General features: G+C 46.9%; 2 protein-coding genes across 7 annotated transcripts in view; both read left to right on the forward strand.

Annotated features, from left to right (window-relative positions):
* Positions 1-12,923, forward strand: part of Ift52 (intraflagellar transport 52) — a 50,912-nt gene that overhangs the window by 35,623 nt on the left and 2,366 nt on the right. For 3 of the 6 annotated variants that reach the window (XM_074074810.1, XM_074074811.1, XM_074074812.1), the window contains one exon: positions 317-11,384. In XM_074074810.1, coding sequence (XP_073930911.1) covers positions 317-364 — 48 coding nt within the window. In that variant the 3' untranslated portion in view covers positions 365-11,384. Of the gene's footprint in view, positions 1-316; positions 11,385-12,923 lie in introns of those variants that run through there. The other 3 variants (XR_012448265.1, XR_012448264.1, XR_012448266.1) reach the window with 3 other exon arrangements.
* Positions 11,468-12,923, forward strand: part of Mybl2 (MYB proto-oncogene like 2) — a 30,793-nt gene continuing 29,337 nt past the window's right edge. The window contains exon 1 of the mRNA XM_020173134.2: positions 11,468-11,736. Within this exon, the coding sequence (XP_020028723.1) occupies positions 11,717-11,736 (20 nt within the window). The 5' untranslated portion in view covers positions 11,468-11,716. The remainder of the gene's footprint in view (positions 11,737-12,923) is intronic.

Raw genomic sequence — 12,923 nt, forward strand, 5'->3', positions numbered from 1 at the left:
GAGATTCCCAGCAGTGCTCACTCTGGTGGTATAGAGGGCAGGCACCCAAAGCCAAGATAAGGAGTCTACTGTGCTCTTTGCACCATTGCCTTCAACTATACTTGCTAGCACTCATCATGTTGGGTGTGGGCAATAGTCAGAAAGTTTGTCCTGTAGTGAAAACCTGATCCTTGGGCTGAATTCAACGTTAAAGCTAGAGAATACCTATGTATCCTACTTAATGATGGTTCACAATCTCTCAAGTTCAAAACATCAAAGTTTGGAATTCAGGATCTATATTGAAAAAAACTACAATTCTGTTTGTTCTCTCCTCTAGGAACATGATGTTGATACAAATGAAATGACATTCCAGAACAATTTCTGAGCACTGTGCCTCTTGAAGCATTTTCTTCCTCCTGATTCTCTTTGTACTTTTTCAATTTTTTTCCTCAACTCTTTACCAAAGTGTCTATATACTCTTTCTCTATGAACTGTGGAAGATCTGTGCATCTTTTGTAATAGCCAGATAGGTAAGATTTCTAACTTACAAAATCCTTATAGAAGAGATGTTATATTTTATAAATTAAATCTATGACTGAATGTATACTTGCATAATTTATGAAAAAGTCTGCCATTGAATTCATTTTTTCCTATTCCAGTTTAGGATGTCTGTTTTATTGAAAGCATACATAATAACTCTTAAGCTTGTTAAAATACTGAACAGCTTTTTGGAATAGTTCAAAATAATACAAAACAAACTTAAGAGGCTGGCAGAGTGGCTTAAGTGGTAAGAGCACCTACCTAGCAAGTGTGAGGCCCTGAGTTCAAACCCCAGTACCACCAAAAAAAACAAAAAACTAAGCTGGGCACCAGTGGCTCACACTTGTGATCCTAGCTACCCCGGAGGCAGAGATTATTAGGAGGATAGTGGTTGGAAGCCAGCCTGGGCAAATAGTTTGCCTATCTTAAAAAAAAAAAACAAAAACCCATCACAAGAAAAAGGGCTGGTGGAGTGGATCAAGGTATAGGTCCTGAGTTCAAACAACAGTACCGTAAAAACAAAAAAAGCAAAACAAACTTAACTTCCTTATACCTAAGAGAAAAATAATAGATACATGGGCTACTCACCCTTTTGTCTAGCAGCTGTTCATAGGACACAACTATTTAGAGGCTGTAGTCCCGCCTCTAAATTCCTAAAATTTCTCAATTTTACCATCATTTTGGGTTGTACTGCAGGGCAAAATGGGATGGTGGGAGAGACTGCTTCTGCATGCATGGGGCAGTTGTGTTTACTGGAATATACTGGGAACTACCTTTGGGGAACTTTGAAAGCCAGATAGAAGATTACAGAGCCACTGACCGTGTGTAAAGAATATGGTACAATGAGAATAGTTTAGCTGTCGGGTTCAGTAAAGATGGCAGAAGAAAAGCCATTTAAGGGACAATGTGATATAACATCAAGAGGAAGGCCAGGGGCTGGTGGAATGGCTCAAGTAGCAGAGTGCCTGCCTAGCAAGAATGAGGCCCTGAGTTCAAACCCCAGTGCTGCCAAAAAATTATATATATACAAACACACACACATATACACAATAACCATGTAAGATGAGCATGGAACTAAAATCTAGTTCCTTCTGTAATCAATGTTAGTGATTTCTTCTAATGCCTTTGAGAGAAAGAAATAACATGCTTTGAAAAGAGTAAATCCTCTTGCTCATGTGATACATAACAAATTTTCACATTGAGACCAAATGTATCCTCCTAGGACTGTCCTCCAGCAGCCTAATTTAACCTACCTAGTGTAAAATTAACCTAGGAAAAGTTGAAGTGACAAAGGCATGAAGAAAACTTGAGGGGCTAGGAGCTTATCCAGGGCCTCCAACCCACACCCGGGAGTCAGGGGCAGCGCAGTTGGAGCCTCTGGTGACCGTGAGGTCTGGTGACCCACACATCAGAGGCTGGCAGTGACTCTGGCTCTCTCTCATCCCATGGCCCCTTCTTTTGCCAGCCTACTGAAGGCCAGGCTGGGTTGAGCTGTGGCACCCAGCAGGACCCTGTGCAGGCGCCCCCCAGTGATGTCAGGCCGCGTGACTCCCACGATGCTCTGCGTGGTGCCCAGCTCCTGCCAGCTGCAGGTTACCTGCCTGTTTGTGCCCCCCTGCAAGGTGAGAACTGTAAGCAGCAAGACAGTCAGTCCCTGGCCTTTGGCCTCTGTTGATAGTGAGGCGCCTCCAAATAAAACAAAAATAGGGAAGACTGGCAGAGTGGCTCAAGTGATGAGGCACTTGCCTAGCAAGCAAAGTGTGAGGCCCTGAGTTCCAACTTTAGTACCACCAAAAAAAAAAAAAAGGGATAAAAATAGGATTTGGTTATGCAGTTAGACTGACCTTGAACTCTTGATCCTCCTGAGTAGTGGAATTACAAGGGTGAACCACCACACTTAGCTTGAGGCTACATCATTTGCCCGGGGTCACCCACAGGTGGCAGACTGCCAGGTGCCTCTAAGACCTCCTTTCCCCTTCCATTCTCATAGAGGAGGATGAGGATGCTGCCACATGCAGCCACCAGGACCCCTGAGAGGTAACCACCTGTCTCTGAACAAGGCCTTGGCATCCAAGGTTGTTCCTCCCTAACTTTGTACCCAAACTCGCAACCCTGCCAGTCTTCCCTGCTTGATTGTTGAACCGTCTTACAAAACAAATAAAATGTTGGTGAAAACTGATGCCCCAAGGTCTGGATAGAGCTCTGGGGTACCAGCCTTGATATGGTACTTGTGTTGGCTCTTGTCTCCTTCCTCAGAAACCCAAAGGATTTTAACTAGAGGGTTTCTAAGAGACTGCAGCTTCCCACTTGGTAATCACATATGTGAGGATGCAGTTGGGGCTGGCATGGATAAACCAGATAGGGTTGATGGCTCTTTCCTTTGATCAGTGTCTCCACATTTCTTCCAGTGATTCTGGAGAGACCCCCTAAGTCATTCAAAAGTCATGCGTATCTATCACCTCCCAAACTTCCTTGTGTTCTCTGTGATCCCTTCCTTTTTCACTATAGATTAGTTTGCAGTTTTTAGAGTTTTATATAAATGAAATCACAAGCGTGTGCTGGAGGAGTGATTCAAGTGGTAGAGTGCCTGCCTAGCAAGTGTGAGACCCTGAGTTCAAACTCCAGTACCATCAAAAAAAAAAAAAAAAACCACAAGTGTGTTCTCTTTGGTTTCTTTCAGCATAGTTTGAAATTATGTCAATAATCTTTTTATTGCTGAGTAGTATTCCACGATATGGATGTATTTGTGTTACATGTATAATTTGTTTATCCACTCAGTTATTAATGGTATGAGTTGTGTTCAGTTTGGGGCAATTACAAATAAAGCTATAGAAAAGCACTTGTGCAGGAATATATACATATATATATTCTTTTTTTTCTTGGAATTGTTGGATTATATGGCGGATATGTGCATGTAAGGTTGTTTTTGTTTTGTTTTGGCACAACTCTTACCATTTGACCTACTGGACAGCCCTTTTTGCGAACTATTTGCCTGGGGCTGGCTTTGAACTCCATCTTCCTGATCTCTGCTTCTTGAGTAGCTAGGATTACAAATGTGAGCCCCAGCTGAGCATATTTTATTGTGCTTTTGCCATTGGATTTATTTTGAAGGTAGAGTTTGAGGGTAGAGACAGGATTTGCAGATAGATCAGATCCATGATGAGAGAGAAACTAAGAATGACTTTGAACTCTTGCCAATTTCTGCAAGCTCTAAATTTTTTCTCTCTCCCTTCACTCTTTCCTCTCTCCCTCCCTCTCTCTCTTCCTTGTCTTGCTATGTAACTCAGGCTGACCTTGAATTTATGATTCTCCCAGGTGCTGGAATTACAGGCCTGCAGCACCATGCCACGCTAGACTTTCCTAATCTTTCTCCTCTTTGCCATGCACTGGCTTGGCTGTCCCTTTATTGTCTTGTAGAATTCCTAAATCACTCAGCTCTGAAGAGCCTTCAGTGATCCGATTGGGTGGGCACTCACAGCTTCAAACTCATCAGGGCAACTAATTTAATAACTTTGGTTCCAATTTTCTTTAAAATGTGGGCTGGGAATGTAGCCTATTGGTAGAGCAATTGCCTAGCCTGTGTTTGATCCCCAGCCATACAAAGCAAAAACAAAACAACAAAAAAGCACTTGCTCCTTCAAGCCAGAAGGGTGAGTGATCCTATCTATCGTTTACCTGTCATCAACCAGTGTTTATTTTGTGTTCAGCCTGTTGTTGGGCCCTGAGCATTTAACAAGTGATTTGATCCTCAATGGAATGACAAATGGCTAGAGCCTACCCATGCTAGGAGGACATATCCAGGAAAAGTTTCCTAGTAGAAATTCAGAATATGTGTTATCTGCCCTGATCCCAGGGACTACACCCAAATATAGTTGCTAGGAGTCTTCTCTTCTGGGGGTGTCTGTTGGTATGATAACTGAAGAGGACACACTCATGGAGATTACAAGATACCTTCTGATTCTAGGGTGATCTCCCTGCTGCTGGATTCCTGACACTGACTCCCAGGCTCCTCTGGCTATCGTGCATTGGTCAACAGGCCATAGTTCTAGGCTCCAGGAGACTCTGCACCTGCTCCCAGCATCTTGCCTTGAGCAAATGCCTTGCCCAAATGCCAGACCCTGCCTTTCCCTGAAATGGTACTAATAACCCATATGAGAATGTGTGCTGCTTGCAAATCTGCTTCCTGGACCTCAAAGAACAAGCATAAGGGCAGCTGGAGTCAGAATAATAATAATAATAATAATAGCAGTGGTAAGGCCTGAGGGCATTGCTCATTGATAGAGCCTCTGCTCAGCATTGGGAGGCCCTGGATTCAATCCCAACAACAAAACAAACACCTAACAGTAATAGACCATTTATTGTATGCCAGAGACTTTTTAATGTGTGTTAAACATACTAGTTTATTGAATCCTATAACCTGATAACACTGTCATGATTTAAGAACATAGTGGTAGGAGCCATGCCACACCACCCCAGAATATATGTAGGTGACCATAATGTGCTACTCCAAGATACACTTCTTTGGTATATTTTGAAGTGGGCACTCTGAGAAACCTAGGCAAGTGAGTAGCTTTGAAAACTCCTTTTGGGCTGGGATGTAGCTCGGTGGTACAGCGCTTGCCTAGCATGCGTGAGGCCCTGGGTTCGATCCCAGCACCAAAAAAGAAAAAAGACAAAAAAAAAAAAAAAAACTCCTTTTGTAAAATAAATTTACATCTACAAAGGAAATCTACATTAGTAAAGTTTCTGTGTTAGGAAGAGGGCTGCTATAGATAATTTTCTTGTCTGAGAGACTTATCTGCATGTTCCTTTCTTCATTGCTGTAACTTGTGTTACCACCCACCCCTCCTTGGGAGGTTTCCATCTTCTGACCCTTCATGACTGTTTATTTTGTGGAACTCCCATACATGTTATTAAATGGCTTTTTTTCCTCCTGTTAATCTGTTTCATATCAATATAATTTATAGCCCAGCCAAAGAAGCTAGACAAGTGGAGGGAAGCTAATTTTCTCCTTCCCTACAATAGTCTCTCTAGAATTATGCAGCCCATGAATGGGGAAGTCTGTGTTCATTTTCCCCATCTGCTAACAGGATAATAGGAATATATACCTCAGAGGTGTTAGAATGAAAGAATGGTACAGAATGGATAGACAGGGAGATGATTCATATGTCAGCACAGAGGTTATTGTGGAGAAGTAGCCCTGTGGAGATAGTCCCCAGCAAGAGAGCTGTACCTTCACTTACAGACTGGGGGTGGGTAGATAAAGGAGGTGAGTGGAGAAGCCTCAGGAAGGTCACTGGATGGGATAATCCTTAATGACCCTCTGACCTTCCTGAGATAATGGCTTACAGGTGGGTCATGGCTTAAGGCGAATGTCTATTTTCTTTAGGACTAGGTTCAAGGAGAGGGGGTTCAGTTCCAAAATGGCTTTCTTTTGTTCACCGGCAACCGAACAATCCCAAACTGGTTGACATAAAAACAACATTCTTCCTATAAGAAGAGCCATGTTTCCCCCTTCTCTGCAGTTGTTAGGAGGTCAAGAGCCCAACAGTTTTGAAGGACCACTCTTTCCGAGGAATCAAGTTGGTTTTGAAGGGTGGAGATGGATTGACTTAGTTCATCTAGGGTGTCGGTGAAACTACCTGAGAGTTGAAAATACAACAAGTAGTTCTTCCTGCTATCCCAGTCCCCAGGGAGGCCGGTTCCTTGGCTGACAAAGGGGGAATGATCTGTATGGCTCTTTTGACTCAGGCCCTTTGGGTAGAGGTGGTTAGAAGGGGGCCCTGAACTGATTATTAGACAGTGTTCCTGTATCAGGGAACTGGTGAATTTGAGTATGGGTGCCGGACTAGTTAGCAGGTAAACAGAATGAAGTTCCACATAGGAAAAAGAGGCCTGGTGTGGACAGGCAGAAGTTGTAAGCTAGGAAAGCATCTCTTTGGCCTTGTCCCAGCCATATGCCCTAAAGGGGATGTTTTTTTCCTGATTCCTAGACTGAAAGAGCCAGACAGTACAGCCCAATTTCTGTCTTTGGGGTGAGAGAGAAATGGGTTAGATCAATAAATGTTTCTAGAGAGTAGTTGAAGAGAGTAATGCATATAGGAGTGTTTGAGCTTTATTTCCAGGGTTAGGCTTAGCTCTGGGAACAGCCTAAACATCATGGGCAAGCTGGTGGGATAAGTAGCACTAGATATTTTCGGGGGCCTGAAAAACATAAGGGATTAATCCAACCAGCTGTTGATATGGATACTCGGAAACTTTGATGGTCTGAAGAGGGACGGACAGTAAGGGTTTGGTTGCAGAGCCTACCAGGGACTTAGCCAACAGGGTGGGCAACACTGGGGTCAGAAAAATCTCTCGGCTGAGACATAGAGGTGCCTGAAAGGTCACAGGACCTCTAAGCCTGGCATGGGGTGGAGGTGAGGGGTGGTTGGGATCAGTTAACCATTTTTGGGTGATCAGAGAAGGAGAAAGGAACATAAACACGGATGAGGCCCTCCACCCTCACCCTCCCCACCTCACGGAGGGGGAGGACAGTGGCTGAGTCTGAAGAGGAGAAAGTAGGGGAGGGTACAGGGAACAGGACTGCGTGTATGGGGGTGAAGAAGAGATGGTGCAGGCTGGGGATAAGGTGGAGGGGCAGAGGAAGTCTCATCTGGAGAAGGAGGAGTAGGTCTGGGGGTTGGGCAAAGAAGAACCTCCTCTCCTGGGTCAAAATTTGTGAAAGACTTTTTGGGTGAAGAATTGGTTAAGGGAGGTGACACAGCTTTGGAGGGTAAGGAAGACAGTTTTGGGAGGGTTTTTTTTTATTTAGAAGGAGGATCTGGAAGGAATTACAAGACAGACAGAGAGAAGGTTTTGAGTGGAGATAAGCAAAAGCCTGGATGTGTGGGACCTCAGACCATCTGCCATAATGTTGGAGAAAATTTTCGAGATCATGCTGAATTTGGAAATCGAAAGTGCTCTTCTCAGGCCAACGGTTATCATTGTCCAATTTATATTGGGGCCAAATTATGTTACAATAGAAAGTTAGCTGTTTGTGTTTAATGGTCCTTGTGAGCCCCAGAGTCTGAAGATTTTGGAGGAGACAAGCCAGTGGACTGTCCTTTGGGGACTTGGACGACTTTTGATCCATTTTTATGGATTGCAAATTCAAGACCATTCCAGTGGGACCAAAGATCTGAAATGAAGACAATTTCAGTGGAACTTAATTAAGGTCCAAAACTGAGACGACTCCTGTGGGACCTAGACTGAGATCGAGTCCGAAATCAAAACAGTTGCAGTGGAACTGAAGGTTCGAAATTGAGACAATTCTAGGGGACTTAAGGTCCAAAACTGAGGCGATTCCCATGGGACCTAGACTGAGATTGAGAGATGATGAGCAATCCCTCCAGTGGCACTACCTGGTAGAAAAAGACAGGAGCGTCCCCACTGCCAACTGATGGCCTCTATGTGCATGCACCTGGATGTTTTCTAGGTGTCCTCAGAAAATAGAAGGTGAATTTACCCAGTGGTGGATGGAGGAATTCTCTCACCCAGCCGGGGCTTTTGTGGTCCACATTAGGACACAGAGAGAAACCCAAATGAAGGGGAAAACTCACCAAATTTTGAAGGCTGGTGTTGGGCAGAAGTCCATCGATGGGGAAAATGGTTTCTGGCAGAGCTGTCAAAGAAAGGAAGGGAAGGAAAGGGCGGGAGAGCAGCAAAGGAGAAAAAGGGGGAGAGACAGTGGGGATAGGGGAGGAAGACGCCAGCCTCCACTCAGAGTCTGAGAGAGAACCTAGGAAGAGTTGCTGCTGTCCACTGCTTTTCAAATTGCAAGAGTGGAGTGCCCATCCCAGGTCTCCGCATCATATGTTAGAATGAAAGAACAGCACAGAATGGATAGACGGGTTATTGTGGAGAAGGAGCCCTGCAGAGAGGGTCCCCAGCAAAAGAGCTGGATCCCATTGCCACTTACAGACTGGGGTAGATATAAAGGAGGAGGGTGGAGAAGCCCCAAGAAGGTCACTGGACTGGATAATCCTCAATGACCCTCTGACCTTCCCAAGATAATGGCTTACAGGTGGGTCATGGCTTAAGGCAGATGTCCATTTTCTTTAGGACTAGGTGGTGAGTTTTCAATAAGTCACCTTTAAGAGGGAAGGAGTCCAATTCCAAAATGGCTTTCTTTTGTTCACCCTAGCAATAGGGATGTTGTGAGAATTAAATGAATTAAAATTTATGCACAGAACAGTGACTAGTACACAGTAAAAAATAGTTCTAAGATTTTGATAAATCCCATTTTTGGTGGTACTTACCACAGTTTGAACTCAGGGCCTCACACTTGTTAGACAGACACTACCACTTGAACCATGCTTCCAGTTTGAAAAATCCTATTTTTACAGATAAGGAAACTGAGGCACAGAGGAGTTAGGTGATTTGGCCAAGATAACATAACTAGTGAGCAGCAGGCTGGGAATCAAACTCCAGGAAGTCTGGCTGTAGCAGTACCCGATGAAGAAAGGATGTCTCATTATGAGGTGAAGGGGGGGGGGCAAGTCCTGAATGAAGTGATGTGGAAGCTTCTCGCACTCAAGTCTTTCTTCTGCTGTAGTAAATGAGGTTTACAGAGGCTGACTGGACTGTCCCCAGGGTGGCCAGCAGTTTTTGGAAGAGGGATCTAAGGGCTGGTGGAATGGCTCAGGTGGTAACCTGCCCGCCTAGCAAGCACAAGGCCTTGAGTTTAAATCCCAGTACCTAAACAAAAAAACAAAAGAAAAAAGGGATCTGAGGCCCAAACCCAGGCTAAAAGGGATTGGCCTGGACTCCGTTCTTACAGTTTATTTACGTCTCACCACTCCTCCTGGGAAACCCAGCATGGCTACACGACACTTATTTGGTGCCTAATAAAAGAACCCAAAATGGAAAATTCTTGCTAAACCTCTAAGAGTTTGTTTAAGCACATGGTAAACTGAATTTAAGTCAACAAACCTTTTAAGTCAACAAACCTTTTACCTGGAGCCTTCTATATCTGGTGTTGTGTTGTGGCTGCTTGAGTCTCAGGATGCTCAAAGTTCAAAGGGAAACACAAGTCAGCAAGCTAGTGGGTCAGGAACCCCAAAGATAAAAAGGAATTAGCCCAGTGCAAGGGGTAGGAAATTTCTGGTCCAGATAATGGCCCAAGCAAAGGCAGGGAAGCTAAATTTCCTTTGGCTAGGCCTTGGTAATCTGGCAGAACTCTATACATTTGATTATGGAGTTAGGAATTTGTCCTGGGGACAGAAGAGAGGCTTAAGCTCTGGAGAGGTCATATTTGCAATCTTAGAAAACTCTCTCCGAGACTGGAAAGGAAGCGGGGACATTTGGAAGGTGCAGCCCTGGCCAAGTGTCACCTGATGAGGGTCAAGGGGGGTTTGTCAGGTTCCCACACAAAATCACCCGGACTTGAGATCCACACATGAAAAGCATTTGTCCCACGACAAAATCTCACAAGGGGGAAGTTTTAGCATGGATTTATTTTAGTATAGCAGGATAAAGGAGGAATTAGTGGAGGTTGGGGAGGCAGAAATACATCCTGCTTCCCATGCAGGAAATAGGAGTAAAGCCTCAAAAATGGTCATTTTTTTTTTTTTTTTAGTACTGGGGTTTGAACTCAGGGCCTATACCTTGAGCCACTCCACCACAGTCCTGTTTTTTTGTGTTGGGTTTTTTCAAGATAGGTTCTTGAGAACTGTTTGCCTGGGCTGGCTTCAAATTGCAATCCTCCTGATCTCTGCCTCCTGGATAACTAGAATTACAGGGGTGAGCCACTGGAGCCTGGCTTATATAATTTAAACTATGTATCTAGCTGTATGTAGTTTATTTTATTTTTTTATTTTTGGCAGCAGTGGAATTTGAACTCAGGGCTTCACACTTGCTAGGCAGGCGCTCTACCATTTCAGCCATGTCCCCAGTCCTTTTTGCATTTTTTGTCTTGGAGATTGGATCTCACTTTATACCCAGTCTGGACCCCATCCTCCAATTTGCACTTTGCTAAGTAGCTACAATGTGCCACCAAGCCCAGCCATTGTTGAGATGGGGTCTTGAGAACTTTTTGCTGAGGCTGGCCTTGAATTACCATCCTCCCTAGGAGCTAGGATTCCTCCCAAGTAGCTAGGATTACAGACATGAGCCACCAGGACCAGCCTCAAAATGGTGGTTATCTGTGGCCTTTATACTTTCTAAGCTGGAGAATACATGTGGTATCTAGCAACCCCTATGAGACAATGGTTCTGGGTGGCCAGGATGGGTGCTGTTCATAATTCTAAAGCATTGAGATGCCTACACAGGAATAGGTCTTCCTATTTTAGGTCTTACCTTTGCTAGATTTTTGTCTCTTTACTCATTAGTGGAACAGTTTGCTGGTTTGTAATATCTCAAAGGTGAAGGCAGGTGTAGAGGGCCCCTTTATTCTTATAACTTAACATCTGAAAGGTGGTGGGAGGGGAGCTAGCTGCTCTGGTTTTTCAGTTTTTACTTCCTGATTCTAATGTCTGAGTCTAGCCCTTTTAACATTCATTTAAAATAATAAATATAATTTCCCTGTCTCATCTATCTGTTCTGCCTCTTAAGTAAGGTTGAGGGTCTGTCTTAGCCTGAGGACAATAGGGACAGAGGAGCCACTAGTACTAGAGCAAAGGCAGTTTTGCTCCGGTTGTTTCTTCGGCCTAACTCTTCCCATCCCCGTGCTTCATTCCCTTTCCTCAGTCTTTGCCATGTGGGATGCTCCCGGGCCGCGCAAGATCCACAGGTGGTCTGGAGTCTGGCCTCAAGTCCCATGCAAGCTGATTTCAACAGCATCTCCCAACACGCACCACCCCGCCCCTCCCTCCCCCTCCCTCCCCTCCCTCCCCTTCCCTCCCCTCCCTCCCCTTCCCTTCTCTTCCCTTCCAGCAGGCCCCGCCCCGTCCCTCTCGCAGGCTCCGCCCCCACGCTCGCGCGCCAGGCCCGGGCGGCGCCGAGCCTCTTGGCGGGAGATAGGAAAGTGCTTCTGTGCGCGCCGGCGGCGGCTGGAGTTCCTCTGGACGGACTGCGGGACCTGTGGACCCGCTGACGCCTCCGAGCGGGGCCCGAGGCCCGGAGCGGCCGGAGCAGCTCGTGTGTTGACCCCGGCCCGGCTCCCGCTCCGGGCTCAGCCAGCGGGCGGGCGAGCGCGGCGCGGCCCGGGCCGGGGGGGATGTCTCGGCGGACGCGCGGGTGAGCGGAGTCAAGCGGGCTGGGGTCCCTTCCCCCTCCGCCTTCTCTCTTCTCCTCTCCGTCCCCCCTCGTCGAGGCCGGGCGGAGCGCGACTTGGGGTGGGGGTTCCCGCGAGAAATGCTGTGTCCTGGGCCGCTCGACGTAGGGGGCGCGCGCAAAGCCAGGGGGCTCTTGGGACCCCCTCGCTCTGGTCCCTGGGCCTGTTGGGCCTCGGAGCCCGGGCGGGTGGGTATCCCGAGACCCGGACCTAGCCCTGCATGATGTCATTATGTCTCCCGCCTAATTGCGGGGTGGGGAATGGAAAGGCGGGTGTCAGCTAGAAGGCCCTTTACTGGGGAGGGAGAGTGGATCTCCAAGTCACAGCAAGTGGGAGGCCAAAGCCTGAGAGAGACACTTGTCGTTCAAGCCCAGTTGTGGGTCATGTTTGTCGTGGGCATTGCTTCTCAGCATCCCGGGCAGCATGGAGCCTCGGGGTCCATTGTCTCTCCTACTGGGGTTCCGCGCCAGGCTTTCCTTGGTTTTGGACACCCCTCTTCCGGTCCACACGGGGAGTTTTGGGCAGCGGGGGTTGAGGGTATAGAGACTGATGATGTGTATCAAGACCGCTCTGCCCACAGCCCCCTGGGGCAAAGGCAGGAACTGTGGCTCCATTTTACTTACTCCCCAGAGAAGACGTGGCAGAGACAAGCCCGGACCTTTCCTACACCTGGGGCCTGAGCACTGTGCCTTTTTCAGCCTATCTGGAGAGGGCACAGTGGCGTTCTGCCCTGTTCTCTCCCTGGGTGGGTGCAGCCCACGTAACCTTAGCCCCTTCTTCAGTTGGTGGTGCCGGCCTTGGGAGGCTGCGTAGATCTCAGACGCCCTTCTGGGTGGTTTCCCCAGCGTTCCTCTGGTCCCTGGGCACCTGGCGCCGGGTCTGTCTTCCTCAGGCCCCAGTTTCCCAGGGCAGCCACAATGCCCAGGAGTTTTCAGGAAGAGTCGCTCCTGGAGTGACTGACCCTAGCCATCTCCAGGTCCTCTCCCACTTCTACCCTGGGTTCATGAAGGGACCACCACCCCCACCCCGTGTGGGATGAGCACCCCAGCACCCTCATAAGCCTCAGCTCCTTTCTTGGCCACTTGCTATAATTCCCCTGTGCCCCAGTGCCCCACTTCCTGCTCAGCCTCTGACTCAACTGCCCTGGAGC

Source organism: Castor canadensis, chromosome 5 (assembly GCF_047511655.1).
Source record: "Castor canadensis chromosome 5, mCasCan1.hap1v2, whole genome shotgun sequence".
Classification (NCBI taxonomy): domain Eukaryota; kingdom Metazoa; phylum Chordata; class Mammalia; order Rodentia; family Castoridae; genus Castor; species Castor canadensis.